A 13,708-nucleotide genomic window follows, 5' to 3' on the forward strand; every position below is an offset into this window, starting at 1 on the left:
AGAGGCTGCCAGGAACTGGAGCCACCTGCAGGTAGACAGGTGGGGTAGCTCAGTTGGGGTAGCTCTTAATCTCAGGGCCATGGGTTCAAGTCTCACGCTGGGCAAAATATTCCTTCTTTGCAGGGGGTTGGGCTAGATGACCCTCGTGGTTCCTCCCAGCTCTATCATTCTATGATTCTATAATACCAGCCCACATGTGCAAGGGAATTGGCTCCTTCTGAGTGGGAAGAATATTTATCCAGCTCCCCTGCTAGTGATGTCTGAAGAGCAATGCAGGAATTTTGACCAGAAAGATGGCGGAACATCACTTGTGACAGGCAGCTTGCAGTCACCCTTAGTGGACCATCAGTGTTATGGTCTCTGTATTGACAGTGGAAGAAGCAGTGAATGGGGGGTGGGGGGCAGAAGAGAAGGCTCATCATGCCTTCTGAGTAATGTAATGCCTTCGTTTAAATTTGCAATGTTCTGTTTTTGCAACGTTTTACCATGAAAACAATTTTAAATCATAGAGGTAAGATTCGAACTGGGGCCTTCCTGGGACGTAGCTTATACGCTTCACCACTGGGCTACAATAGAGGGGTGGGGACATATTCCCCCCACACTCATCACCCCTGTCAAGAGGGGCCTGAGATTCCGGCTCCACTTCCAAGGGAACTGACAGACCTTGCCATGAAGAGATAATAGGAGGAGCAAGAGAGAACAAAACACGCTTTATTAAACACTTCCAGAGTCCTGTTTTCTTACAGTTATCTACTCTTTTTTAAAACCAATCTGTTAAGATTGGAGGGAGGCAGATAGTGCCAAGGAGGGTGGGGTCACTGTGAAGAGATGAAGAAAGAGAGAGAGAGAGAGAGAGAGAGAGAGAGAGAATACCAGTCCCACCTGAATTGTCTCCCAAGGATTCTGCTTGGGCTCCTGGCCCCATCCCCTCCCCTCCCCACCTGAAGGCTCTGGTCCACCTCACCCCATGCTTCTTCCATGGAGCAGGCCTGGGAAAGGTCCTCTCGCCCTGCAACGGGGTGCGATGGGCCCTAAAGGCAGACCCACAGCAGACCCCTCTTCATGGAGTGGGGCTTCCCAGGAAGCAGCTCAGGTACTCGGAGGCCGTGATGGCAGGGCTGGTGCTGGTGCAGAGTTTTTGAGGCCGCGAGTATTTCAGGAAAGTGGCGCGAAGGGTGGAGCTGGGGCCCCGCAGGGCAGCCTTGGCCATGGGAGGGTGCACTGCCGACAGCTCAGACTCACTGCAATGAGAGAGAGGCAGGAAGGGAGGAAGCTATGCTTTTGAATAAAGGAGGGAAGAGTGTTGTTCTTGCATTCAAATCCTGCTTGCCAGTTTCCCACAGGCAACTCTCCTGCTGCTGTGAGAACAGGATGGTGGACTAGACAGGTCCTTGGCCTGATCCAGAAGGGGGTTGGACTAGATGACCCACAGGGTCCCTTCAATTATATGAATCGATGACCTCTGTGCAGCCAGCCAGCCAGAGAGCATCACTGCAGCAAAAAGGACCCAAGAATCACAGGCCAGGCGCAGAACTCTCTGTAAAAGCCAAGCATCATCACCCCATATGTCCCTGCAGCAACCCTGTCACAAGACGGAGTATCACCCCCATAAGGGGCAAAGACAGAGGAGGCAGCAACTTGCCAGAGCTGTGGGGTGTGAAACACAAGAGCAGTCAAGTACAACATTCCTAGAGTGAACATGTTTACACATGAGGAGGAATGTTTGTCCAGCCAGCAGGTAAACTTCCTGTTTCCTTCTGGGCTGGGACAGACTTCCTCTGCATGTGACTAGAGGTGGGCGTGGCCTCACCTGTGCAGGTAATGACAAAAGCACAGGGCAGGGCAGCCATCTCTCTCTCTGTGACTACTTTCGTCGAAGAAGCAACATCTGCTTAGTCAAAGATGCTCTCTTGGCCTCCAGCCAAGAGAAGACAAAGGAACTGTCTCCTTATGAGATAGTTTCCAGGTGTATGTTACTTTTCTAAGCAAAGTCTGCTTTCTGGGATCCGATTGTGAACAGAATGTGAGTAAACTCTTTTTATACTTTTATAGAAGACTGTGTCGTGTCTTACCTTTTATGAGGGAATAAGGGGGAAATACCAGAACAGTTATTATAGAGGCTTTAGCGAGCCTGAGCAAATGCATCTGCTGTGAGTTTAAAAAGGGGAATGTTACTCTGCTAAATTGTGAACTTGTTAACACAAGTTGGAAAGGCTATAATCAAACAATATATCCTCTCCTGCATCCCTGAACATTCCCACAAGAGCACACTTCCACTCAGCAGTGAGGCAAGATTTGAACAGGGGGCTTCCTGGCCCACCCTGAGAGAGAAAATAACGTCTTCCTTCATGCAGCCCCTACGGAACCCCCTCCCACAGGAGGCAGTGACGCTTCTGAGTAGCAGGTGCTGGGGTGCTTGTGGGGCTCCCCAAATGACCGCTGGCTGGCTGGCTGACCGCTGAGAGTCTAGGCTATGGGATTAGATGGGGCAGCCCGGCTCTCCATAGGTTCTTAGAATCTTAGCACTGTAGAGTTGGGTCATCTGGTCCAAACCCCTGAAATGCAGGAATTTTAGCTAAATCAAGGACAATAAATTAAAAAGGGCATAGCAAGGCCCTTTCCAAGACTGAAATATATTGGTGACTTCACATAAGTCTCCAGAGTGGCAGCTTAGGGGCCTGAGAAGCAGCTTCTGAATTTAACTCCAGTTCTTCAGAATCCTAGAATTACAAAACCCATTCATAACTGAAAAGTCTTTGTCCTATTGGCACAGAGAATCGCCAGCCTCCCAGAAAACACACTGGCAGGTGGGCTCCTCCTATGCTGCCTCCTCCCCCCTCCCAGGGGTCCAGGGGTCTGCTCCTACCTGTACGAGTGGAGGTTCAGGGCACCTTCCTGGAGAGCGTCCCAGAGCCTGGCACCCTCTTCCGGCAGCACCCTCTGTGCCAGCCCCAGGGCAGCCAGAGAGAGCTGGGCGGGCTCAAAGCGCAGGCAGTCGCAGTCCGCCAGAGAAAGCTCCAGGAAGTACATGGCCAAGAGGAGCACCTGGGGGGAGGGGCAGGAGGAAGAGCAAGTAGGGGGAAGGGGGGCCCAGGAGTCCTGCCCTCACCAGCCCCTGCCCTCAGGTCAGGCCAGGAGCAGGAGGCAATCGGAGGGGCAGCAACGTCCTTGACTCTGAGCATGTGCAGAAGCTGCACTCGGGGAGGAAAGGGTCTGACTTCTGATGTAGTGATCAGATGGGATTACTGTGAGGAATTATGAAATATGCATCAAGCCACTGTGTCCGCGATGAAAGCGTTGCGTTGACTGGGTTTGATTCATTGACAATCATTTCTGATCAAATCCCACAAGCCTCTGCACCTCTGCCATTTTTCCTCTACTGCCCATTTCTCTACACCTGACAGGCACGTATAAGCATTCTGAAACACAGGCCAGTTGCTTCATCCGGCACCCTCAGTACATAAAGATAGTAGGTTACTTTGACGTAGTTTAATCTTTAGATAGATCTTAAGGGCCAGGAAGAGAGTTCACAAGATGGTAAACACTGCCATCCTGCCTCTCCTATTTATGACTTCCGGGGTTTCTTAAAAGCACTCCTCCTTCCTTCCTCTTTTATTTACTCTGGACTACTATGCATGCTCAAGTAGGAAATAGTTTCTTTGTAGTTTTAACTTTAACTTTGTCCCCACGTGGGGTTTTTTTTGAAATGCTCAAAGGAAATCTGATTGTCTCTTACGAACACTGTGTAAAAAGTTCTTTTGTGAATAAAACGACCTGGGCCGAGGGGTGGACAGGAATTATTATATGCACTCCTCCCAGAGTCTTGCTGGCCAAGCCTCGTGTGTATTCTATTAATCAGAGTCCAATCCTTTCTTGCTTTGGGAAGGCTACATTCTGAGCCCCAGCATCTCTTTAAGAGGGAAAGTGAGGGGTCAGCTGCGGCCTGGGAGACCCCTGCCCACCCGACTGACACTCACCTCCCTGGCACAATGGCCCACTTCTGCCAGCAGGTGCAGCAGGTGGACAGGGTTGGCATAGTGCAGCTCGAACTTCAGGCCGGCCAAGATCTTGCGCTCCATGCGCAAAAGCTCCTTCTGGTTGAATGAGTCCTCCATCATGAAGCAGAGCTGGGACGGCTGGAGGGAGGGAGGGGAGAAGGAGAGACAGCGGCAGAAAGGGGTGGGTGGGCAGTCTCCCTCGCAAGGCTGTTTTTAAGCAGAGGTTGGGTGGCCACCTGCCATGGGTGCTTCAGCTGCAGTTCCTGCATTGCAAGGGGTTGGACTGAATGACCTCTGGGGGTCCCTTCCAACTCTATGATTCTTTCCCTCTGTGATTGCATTTCCCTGACCACTTTCCATTCAAGTGAATCCCAAAAGGGCTCACAAACAATAAATAACAGCAACGTGACAGGACATCACAAGTACAGCCTAGATCCCATGATCGTCAGCGAAACAAGTAAAACCCAAGAAACAGTATTTAACAAACTAAAACTAACCAACTAAAAAAGAATAAGCCAAACTGTGAAATAATAAGCAGCGGATTCGTGAAAGATTTAATGGTAGTGGGGTTTGGGTAGTAAAAATATGTGTGCGATAAAACAGCTAAAAAATAAACATTAGGAAAGGAGGGGTGGGAAATCAAAAAGTAACTTTGTATGTCAAAAGAAAATGTTTATGATGATAAATGCTTTGAAATACGGTGGGAGACTTATTAAAAATGATATAAAAATAAGCTAAACATCGCCTGATTACAGCATGTCATATTATATTGCTATGGGTTTGGGGGGCCAGATTCCCCTAAATTCCTGGGTGCCACAGCCTCCCCATCATTCCTGGATGTAGTAAAATTTAGAGTTACCGTAAGTTTGGGCTAAACTTTGGCCATCAGCAGGGGCCAAAAGTCAGTGATGGTCCATCAAGGAATCAGGCAGAGGTTTAGGGATTCAACTTTGAATGGCATAGGCTGGCGGGAGCTCCTTGGAGTAACAGCGAGAAGGAGAAGGTGGGGGGCAGAACTCCAAGAGAGCTGGGGAGTGACAGTCTAGAACCAAGAGACGCAGAGTGTGGCTTTTTTGCTGTCCTTTTGAGTCCAACGCTCCTTGAGGATGGGGTAGCAAAACCCCATAGGATGCAAATGTTCTGGAATCCTCCCATCAAGGTGCAGGTCACATATATGGGCAAATAAAACCATATTTCATGAAGACACTGCAGTCTCTGCTGTGCCTCATTGTCCCAGAGAGGAACATGGACCCTGGAAAGTGTGCCCCCCCAACCCCTGGGATCTCGCAGCCCTCATGGAGATGACAGCAGTGTGTTGACAATATGATTAACAAATCAACAAGGCAAAACAATATTAACAACATAGCAAGTAAAAAAAATAAGCTGGGAGGCGATGAGAGAGGCGCCTGTCTGAGTCTCCTCCTCCTGCCCTTGGCCTCCCTGCCTACCCCCCACAAGGTGCTCATTTGCAGGAGAGGGGCAGGAGAGGGGCCGGCCTGGACCCCCTGAGCTGTGCAGGATCAGCCCACCAGAGGAAGCCCCACAACTAAGGCCACAGCCCAGCCACAGCTATTCAGTGTGAACTGTCCCCTTGACAGGCACAGAGTCTCAACTGCCTCTCCTAGAGGTGGGAGTCTAGGGCAGCCCCCCTCCCTGGACTGGGCACCAGAGCCTCCCCCTCCCACCTGCGGCCTCCTGCTCACCTGAGGGCAACTGCTCTCCTCTACCTTGCAGGCCAGGAAGAGGCAGGTGGCAGCCAGGAGCTGCAGGGTGGAGATTCGCACTCGGCCCGCTTTCAAGTAGGCGTTCAAGAGGTAGACGGCCAGGAAGAGAGTCTCGTCCGCCAGGGCCAGGTATTCCTGGGGGGTGGGCAGAAGCAGGATTAGACACAACTTTCTGCCACAAAGCATCCCAGTCCAGCGCCTCCTTCTCCTCGTCCCTTCCAACTCTTCAGCTCTGTGATTCTATGACTTTGGGGCCGCCATTCCCCGATATCCTGCCCCACAACAAAGGCTCCACCAAGCCCCCAACTCTTGCTTGCTCCAAGGACTCCTGGTTGACCCCCTTCAGGGCAGAAGTTTGCCTCTCCAGCAAGGGGAGGGAGCCAAACCTGCCGCCCCTCCCATTCTGCCACCCGAGGTGCCTGCCTCACCTTGTCTCATTGCAGAGCCGGCCCTGGATGCCTCCCTGCCCACCTGAGTCTGCTGCAAGGGGATGGAAACTCAGGGCCTCCTGCAGCCCCACCCCAAACAAACTTCCCCACCCGCTCTTCCAGGGGGGGGGAGAGATTGGGGGGGTTCCTGCTGGTACCTACATGCACTTGCACCAGCCAGTCGATGATGAGACCACGCATCTCTCCCGTCACAGACCTGGGCATATCAAGCCCCCGGAAGGCGTAATGCGGCTGCTTCTGCTGTGGGGAGGAAAGGGGGGGGGAGAAAGGAGCCCTGAGGTTGCTGCACCCCCCTTCCCTTCTTCTCATAAACCCCCGTCCTTTGGGAGAGGACAAAGCAAGGGAGCCGTGACAGCTGTCACTCAGTAGAACAGGAGGCTCTTAGGGCTTTTAGGACCCTCGTATTTACAGGACCGCCTCTCCTGGTCTGCCCCGCAGAGGACCTTAAGGTCCATGAATAAGCATAGTTTAGAGATCTTGGGAACTAAGGAAGTCAGACAATCCTCCACCAGGGCCAGGGCCTTCTCAGTGGTGGCTCCGACCTGCTGGAATGATCTGTCCCAGGAGACCAGGGCCCTGCAGGATTTAACCTCCTTCCGCAGGGCCTGTAAGACAGAGCTATTCCGCCTGGCCTTTAATTTGAATTCAGCCTGATCTTTTATTTCCCTTCCCTTCCCTCCCCTTTTATGAAGATCACCCGCTCTGAGACCCCACAGCTAATTCTCCCCTGGTCTCCTCACTGGCCCAAGTAGGACTAATTCAGCCAGCTAGCCCTGGTGACTATCCAATGTTTATTGGATGGATTTTCCCCAAATTGATTTCTGAATTTTGAATTTTATTGTTATTCATGTTTTTATACTGTATTTACGCTGCTTTTACAATTAAGTGTTTTAAATTGGTTGTTAGCCACCCTGAGCCCGGTTTTCTGAACTGGGAAGGGTGGGGTAGAAATAAAAATTTATTATTATTTATTATTAATCTGAGGGTCGTAGGCTTGAGCAAAAGATTCCTGCACTGCAGAGGGTCAGTCTAGAGGACCCTTGGAGGTCCCATCCAACTTGACAATTAATGTGGCTCTGTTAATCCCACCTTCCTGGTGGTAAGACCTGTTTGACAGCTGAGCGGTGGTGGTGGACTCCCCTTCATTTGTAAACGGAGGCTGGATGGCCATCTGTCACGGGTGATTTGGGTGACATTCCTGCACTGCAGGGGGTCAGACTATAGGACCCTTGGAGGTCTCGTCCAACTCTAAAATTCTGAGTCCCCTACCGGCCAAGCAAGGGGCCTTTGGGAAGCCCCCATGGCAGGGAGAGAGGACAACAGCCCCACCCAAAATCCTCTGAGAGAGGTCAGCCCACAGGGGCCTCTCTTGGGAGGCGGGGATTCCAACACTGGTCCTCAGGATGGAAGTCACTGTTAGGATATAGTTCCGTTCCACCTTAAAAGGGTACAGGCATGACGTTTGTGTATCACATGCCTGTTTACTTCCAGCTCTTGCTGGGAACTTCCATTGCATGTAGCTTTTGATATGTGGCTGTTTTGCTGGATATGAAGGCAAGCAGTCATGTTTTCCTTTGTTCCTGAACTAAGCTGAATAAAGCTGTAAATATGCTCTCTCTGTCTGCTTCTTCCATTGTGGAAGATTTATACACCCTTCTGAAAGGGTGCGCACGGGTCTTGGAACGTATCTGAAGCTCGTGTCGCTGATTTACTGATGCTGTTCCACAGGAGACCGGTGATTGTTCGGAGCCAGGTGGGGGCCCGCCTGATGCCCCCGTCTCCCTGGCAGTATCCCAACAGTCACCCCCCCCAACTTACCATCAGGTTGCTGAAGATGTCATAGGCATACTCCTTCTCCAGACCCATGCCCAGGCGCAACATGGCTTGCGAGAGCTCCTCCACAAGGACCTCAGAGGCGGGAGCAACTGGGGTGGGGGAGGAAAGAGACAGCCGCTGTGGTGCGGTTTGGCTCGCTCACCTGAGCTCTCTGCAAAGCACCCGGCGGCTTCTGCATGTTGCTGTGCCAGATGCAATGGGTTGAGATGGGACTGGGTGCAAGGCCTGCCCCCCATGCCTGAAGGACCCCGTCGTGGGACAAGGGGAGCAGGGAGATGGGCAGCGTCCTTTGGGGCATCAAGTCCATATTTCTACTGAAGGGAGACTTGCCTCCAGTCTCAATGATGCGTTTGGGACGCATGGCGGTACGGAAAAAATCTGCCTTAGAAACTTTGATTGAAGAGCTTCCAAAGTGCTAAGGTGGTTACCAGTCCAAATCTGAGCCCCGTATAGTAGCTGTGCTAGGGGTTTAGCTTGGAAGACTTCTAGGGCTGATGGTATATGTTTGCCACCCTTTGTATGGAAAAAGCGAGTCAAAGTCTTGGCACTTTGGCAGGGGCAATCAGAATAAGGGCCACTAACTGATGGCTGATTCAGGACTTTAAATTGTGCTCTTGTATCAAATTCCCTTTTTTGCATATACTGTAATGTTTTACTGTTGCTATGGCCGTTGGCTAAAGCGAATAAAGTTTTCTCTTCTCTTATCTCCAGGGCTTCACCATTTCCAGACACTTTGGTAAGAATTAATGGGCTTTGGATTAGGACTACTTAAAATTCACAGTCTGTGGAGAGGGGGAAGCAGTAGGCAGTAGGCAATATGGGAAGCGTCCCCAGGCCAACTCTTGTTCCCTCCCCAACTTTTACCCCATCCTGCAAACTATTTTGCCTGGAGCTCCCTTACCTCTTTGCAACGCCGGCTCTGCTGAGGTCCTGGGGCAGACAGCGCCCGGCTTCTCAGAAGCAACGTCCCTCTCATGACTCCCGGGGACCTTCCGCTGTAAGAGAGATTTGGGGTGCGGTGGGGTGGGGACCAATTGATGGATTGATTGCATTTTTATCCCGCTTTTTTCCCTCCAAGGAGCTCAAGGCGGCACAATGTTTCAGGTTAGGCCGGGAGGCACTGGCTGTCACCCACGCCAAGTGGGGATTCGAATCCTGGTCTCTCCCAGGTCCCGGGCCAAGACTCTCAACCACAGCACCACAGTTTGGCCGCAAGAGCACTAGATTGGACCTGTGACCCCCGCAGAGGCAGAGCAGGGCTCCGTGAACCAGCTCCTGCATCTTAAAACGCCTCCTCAGAGCCTTGCAGCCTGGGATTGTAAGCAGAGGCACAACTGGGGCCACCACCAATGTGCCAGCGTGGTTAGAGCACTGGACCAGGACCTGGGAGAGACCAGGGTTCAAATCTCCACCTCAGCCACGACGTTCACCTTGGGTGCCAGTCGCTGCCTCTCTCAGCCTGACCTACCTCACAGGGCTGTTGTGGGGGTTAGATTATGGTTACCAGATTTTTTTCAATGAATCCGGGGACACTTTCCCCCCCCCGAAGCTGAGTAGCAACAGGGAGTCAGTAGTGGGGATGGTGAGGCAAAAGACCCTTGGGCCCAAGCACACATGCATATTGCATAAAGGTGCAAAGCCCTTCTTTTGCACCCTGTGAAACATAAATGCACAGAGTTTTTAAAAAACTGGGCAATGGCTGTCCGCCTGCTGCTCCCCCGATCTGTCAAAACAAAGCCATGTTGCCCAGTTTTTAAAAAACTCTGCACATTTATGTTTCATAGGATGCGAAAGAAGGGCTTTGCACCCTGCCCGGCAGAGTAGCCACGTGCCTTGTGCCCCTCCTGGGCAACAGCCGCCTGCCCAGAACTCCTGAGCCTCCCCTATCAGTCAAAACAAAGGGGGAAGGGGGCAGGAGATCTGTACCACCGGATGTCCCTGGTTCCCTTTTGGCAGTGGCAGTCAGCAGCCTGGAGCCAGCCAGAGCCAACTGCGCTACCAGGCTGGCTCTGGGCTGCTGAGGCTGCCACGTTTCCCGGGGACAGATTTGCAAATCCGGGGACTGTCCCCAGGAACATCTGGAAACCCTAGGTTAGATGAGGAGGGAACCACCTGGAACCCTTTGGAGAAAAGGCTGGGATAGAAACGCAGTAGACAATAGGTGTTCTAGCTGGCTCACGTGGTCACTTGATGCCCCAATATACGTGGCAAATGTTCAGCCCCTGATCTCCTGTCTTCCAAGGGTGTTGCAGGGGAAAGAGACAAGAGGTCTGCGTTGCTCACCTCCCATCTTTGGGACTTTGCATTTCTCAGAACTTACCTCTGCAGTGCCAACACCCAGCTGAAAGTAGAGGCTGTTTGTTTTTGAGCATATGCAAAGCATATGCAAAGCGCCTTTACCTCCCTCCCTCCCACGGCAATGACTTCCAAGTGAAGGTCAGTGCAGAATCTGCAACAAAATGTTGCAGCGTAGTCTAAGAGGGCTGATCCTATTCGGGGCTTCAGCCCGTCAGAAATATTCTCCCCTCTGGGATATCCTTCCTCCCCCCCTTCCAACCTGTCCCACCTCAGTTTTCTTTCCCAACTGACACCCCACACCCCAAGGTACTGAACGTCCTCATTCCTCCTTCAGTTCTTTGCTTGAAAGGCGCGTGTTGTTGCCCCGTAGGCTGTTTTGTCTGAAAGTCTGCAGTGCTTCTCTGTTCCCCCCTACTAACACCTTGAACCTTTGGGGCTCCAATCCTGCTGGCACTCAGCACCCAAGTTCACTATTAAAGGGAGCCGGAAATGGGTGCTCAAAGCTAAGTAATGACATCATTGCTTCCAGGTGAGCGAGTGGGGGGGCAGCTTCAAGGCTGCACCTCTGCCCCCCACTCCGCAAATGATTCCTGTCTTCTAACAATGCACCCCAGCACCCCCTGGAAGACCCACCTTCCTGGATCCTTTTTCACTGCTCAGTCCTTTGTTGTTCTTGCTTTTCAAAGGCTCCCTTTTCTCATCTGCCTAAAATGGAACATATTTAAGGGAGGAGTTAAAGGGGCAGAACTCCCCCACTTTGGTTTCTGGGGCCCCCCCCCCATCAGCCCCCACATGGGCTTTTGCCAAGGAGCATCTCGAACAAAGTGAAGGTCACAGGTGTGACCACGAGCAAAATGTGGGAAGTTAAAACTCAGCCACTTCAGAGCTGGGATTTTTGGGGGGCAAATGTACCCCCACCTTCGGCCTCTCAAACCCCAGCTTGAAGCCGACAGGTCACTGCAGCAACTTCTCCACCGAGGGGAGCAAAGAGAGAGGCCAGGATGGTGGAGAAAGCCTCCTTTGCAATGCTAGGAGGATGCTCTTCTGATAGAGAGCGCTCCTGGACATGTGAAGAGTGCAGGCCTTTCTCCCGCCACATCTGTGAAAGGGTGGCAGGGCCTCTCGGCTCAGGGAACTCAGCTTCCAATGAGGGTCTCTGTTAGGTACCCCCCAAGGGGCTAGCCTGCTGTGGGAGGCAGGTTCTGCAGACACCGGTCCAAACGGAACAGCGCTCCCCCCAAAAAACAAACCAACCCCCACATCCACTCAGGGGCCTTTCCAAAAGCTACATCTCTTAGGCAGGGGAGGGTAGAAAGGGGAAAAATGCAGGGAGACCAAGGACCCCACCCCAAACCCTCCTGCCCGCCCCCGGAGCCCCCACCACAAGAGCAAACCAACAAACTTGCAGTCTGCCAGGATCTCCTCTCTTGAAAGGCGGTGGGCTTGGCCTGCACACTCCACATGGTTCCCAGAGGAGGAAGGGCTAGGAAGGAAGGTCAGCTCTGCAGGGGGAGAGTCAGGCCCAAGTGAGATGCAACTCCAGCTGTGCTTAATTAGCAAAAATTAGAAGAGACAGACCCAGTGGGCAGGCCTTAGGCAGCACAGCCTCCCATCCTGAAAGGGGGGAGGTCAGCAGGGCCAGAGGTGCCTTTGCTGCCATAAGCAGACACATTTTAATGCTTTAGTGTTGTATTTTAATCTTGTTTTTAAGTTGTATTTCAATTGTTTTTATACCTGGTGTCAGCTGCCCTGAGCCCGGTCTTGGCTGGGGAGGGCAAGGTATAAATAAAAATTATTATTATTATTATTATTATTATTATTATTATTATTATTATTATCATCCATGGAAGAGGCTGTTCATGGAAGCCTAAAACCATGGAGCTGGATCAAATAATAATGTTGTTTACAAAAAGGAAAGGGGTGCAACCTTAGATATGTTTACAAGGAGAGAAGTCCCACTGGGCTGAAGAGAGCTTACCTGTAGTCAGCATATTTATAATACCCATTTTATTATTTGTACCCCAGCCGCTCTGCGATTGGGCAGCAGATTCAAGCAGACTTTTAAACCGATTGGTCAGTTCAGTAGGCATGTATTGTGCATTTTTGAAACAAGAGTTCTGAAGGCAGCAAGCATTTCTTTCTTTTTTTAAAAAAAGCTGCTTAATTTCTATGTCACAATTAGAAAAGGCATCACCTTCTTCAAGAGCAAAGGTTGAAGGAAAGGCTCTCTTAAAGTGTTGCCCAGCACCTGCTGATTACTGGTACGATAAGCATGTATACTGAAATTAATCAACTTATTAAAAAAAATGCTATGCCTCAGATATACAGGAATGCCATTTTAGTCCATTAATTTTCAACTAAAATTTGCACACGGGGGCATTATGGATTCTCTCACTCCTCTGGCCTAAAACGATGAGGAGTTCAGCTTAATGAAAATGACACTCAGGCAGGATCAGGACTTGCAAGAGAGGGAACGTCTCTCCTCAAACACCTCACCCCACAGCCAACTTTGGCTACCTGCACGGCTGGCGGAAAGAGGACATCTTTACACTTCCCCCACAGCACCAGAAGAAGAGGAGGAAGAGTTTGGATTTGATATCCCACTTTATCACTACCCGAAGGAGCCTCAAAGCGGCTAACATTCTCCTTTCCCTTCCTCCCCCACAACAAACACCCTGTGAGGTGAGTGGGGCGGAGAGTTCAGAGAAGTGGGACTAGCCCAAGGTCCCCCAGCAGCTGCATGTGGAGGAGCGGGGAAGCGAACCCGGTTCCCCAGATTACGAGTCCACCGCTCTGAACCACTACACCACACTGGCTCTCTAACCAGATGGAAGGTTGGTTCAGGAGCATCTAAACCAGGGGTCAGCAAACTTTTTCAACAGGGGGCCGGTCCACTGTCCCTCAGACCTTGTGGTGGGCCTATATTTTTTGGGGGGAGGGAATGAATTCCTATGCCCCACAAATAACCCAGAGGTGCATTTGAAATAAAAGCACACATTCCACTCATGTAAAAACACCAAGCAGGCCCCACAAATAACCCAGAGATGCATTTTAAATAAAAGGACACATTCTACTCATGTAAAAACACGCTGATTCACGGACCGTCCATGGGCCGGATTGAGGTGGTTGGGTCGGATCCGGGCTTTAGTTTGCCTACCCATGATCTAAAGGCATCTGGAGAACCAAGCAATGGGGAAAGTGAGGGCTCGGTGTACAGTGGTACCTCGGGTTACATACGCTTCAGGTTACATACGCTTCAGGTTACAGACTCCGCTAACCCAGAAATAGTGCTTCAGGTTAAGAACTTTGCTTCAGGATGAGAACAGAAATCGTGCTCCGAGGCCCCATTAGCTAAAGTGGTGCTTCAGGTTAAGAACAGTTTCAGGTTAAGTACAGACCTCCG

At 51.2% G+C, this 13,708-nt stretch overlaps 1 protein-coding gene across 1 annotated transcript; it reads right to left on the reverse strand.

The window, feature by feature from the left end:
* Positions 1 to 986: 986 nt before the first annotated feature.
* On the reverse strand, positions 987 to 13,466 carry CCNP (cyclin P; the record flags this gene model as incomplete). Its single annotated transcript, XM_081016739.1, has 10 exons — positions 987 to 1,241; positions 2,867 to 3,045; positions 3,978 to 4,136; positions 5,702 to 5,857; positions 6,313 to 6,411; positions 7,990 to 8,096; positions 8,909 to 9,002; positions 10,939 to 11,010; positions 11,704 to 11,807; positions 13,463 to 13,466. 10 exons carry the CDS (start codon positions 13,464 to 13,466, stop codon positions 1,061 to 1,063), a joined length of 1,155 nt encoding a protein of 384 aa, XP_080872865.1. The 3' UTR covers positions 987 to 1,060.
* Positions 13,467 to 13,708: the final 242 nt, after the last annotated feature.

This window comes from Podarcis pityusensis (genome assembly GCF_964106645.2).
Source record: "Podarcis pityusensis genome assembly, chromosome: 8".
Lineage (NCBI taxonomy): Eukaryota > Metazoa > Chordata > Lepidosauria > Squamata > Lacertidae > Podarcis > Podarcis pityusensis.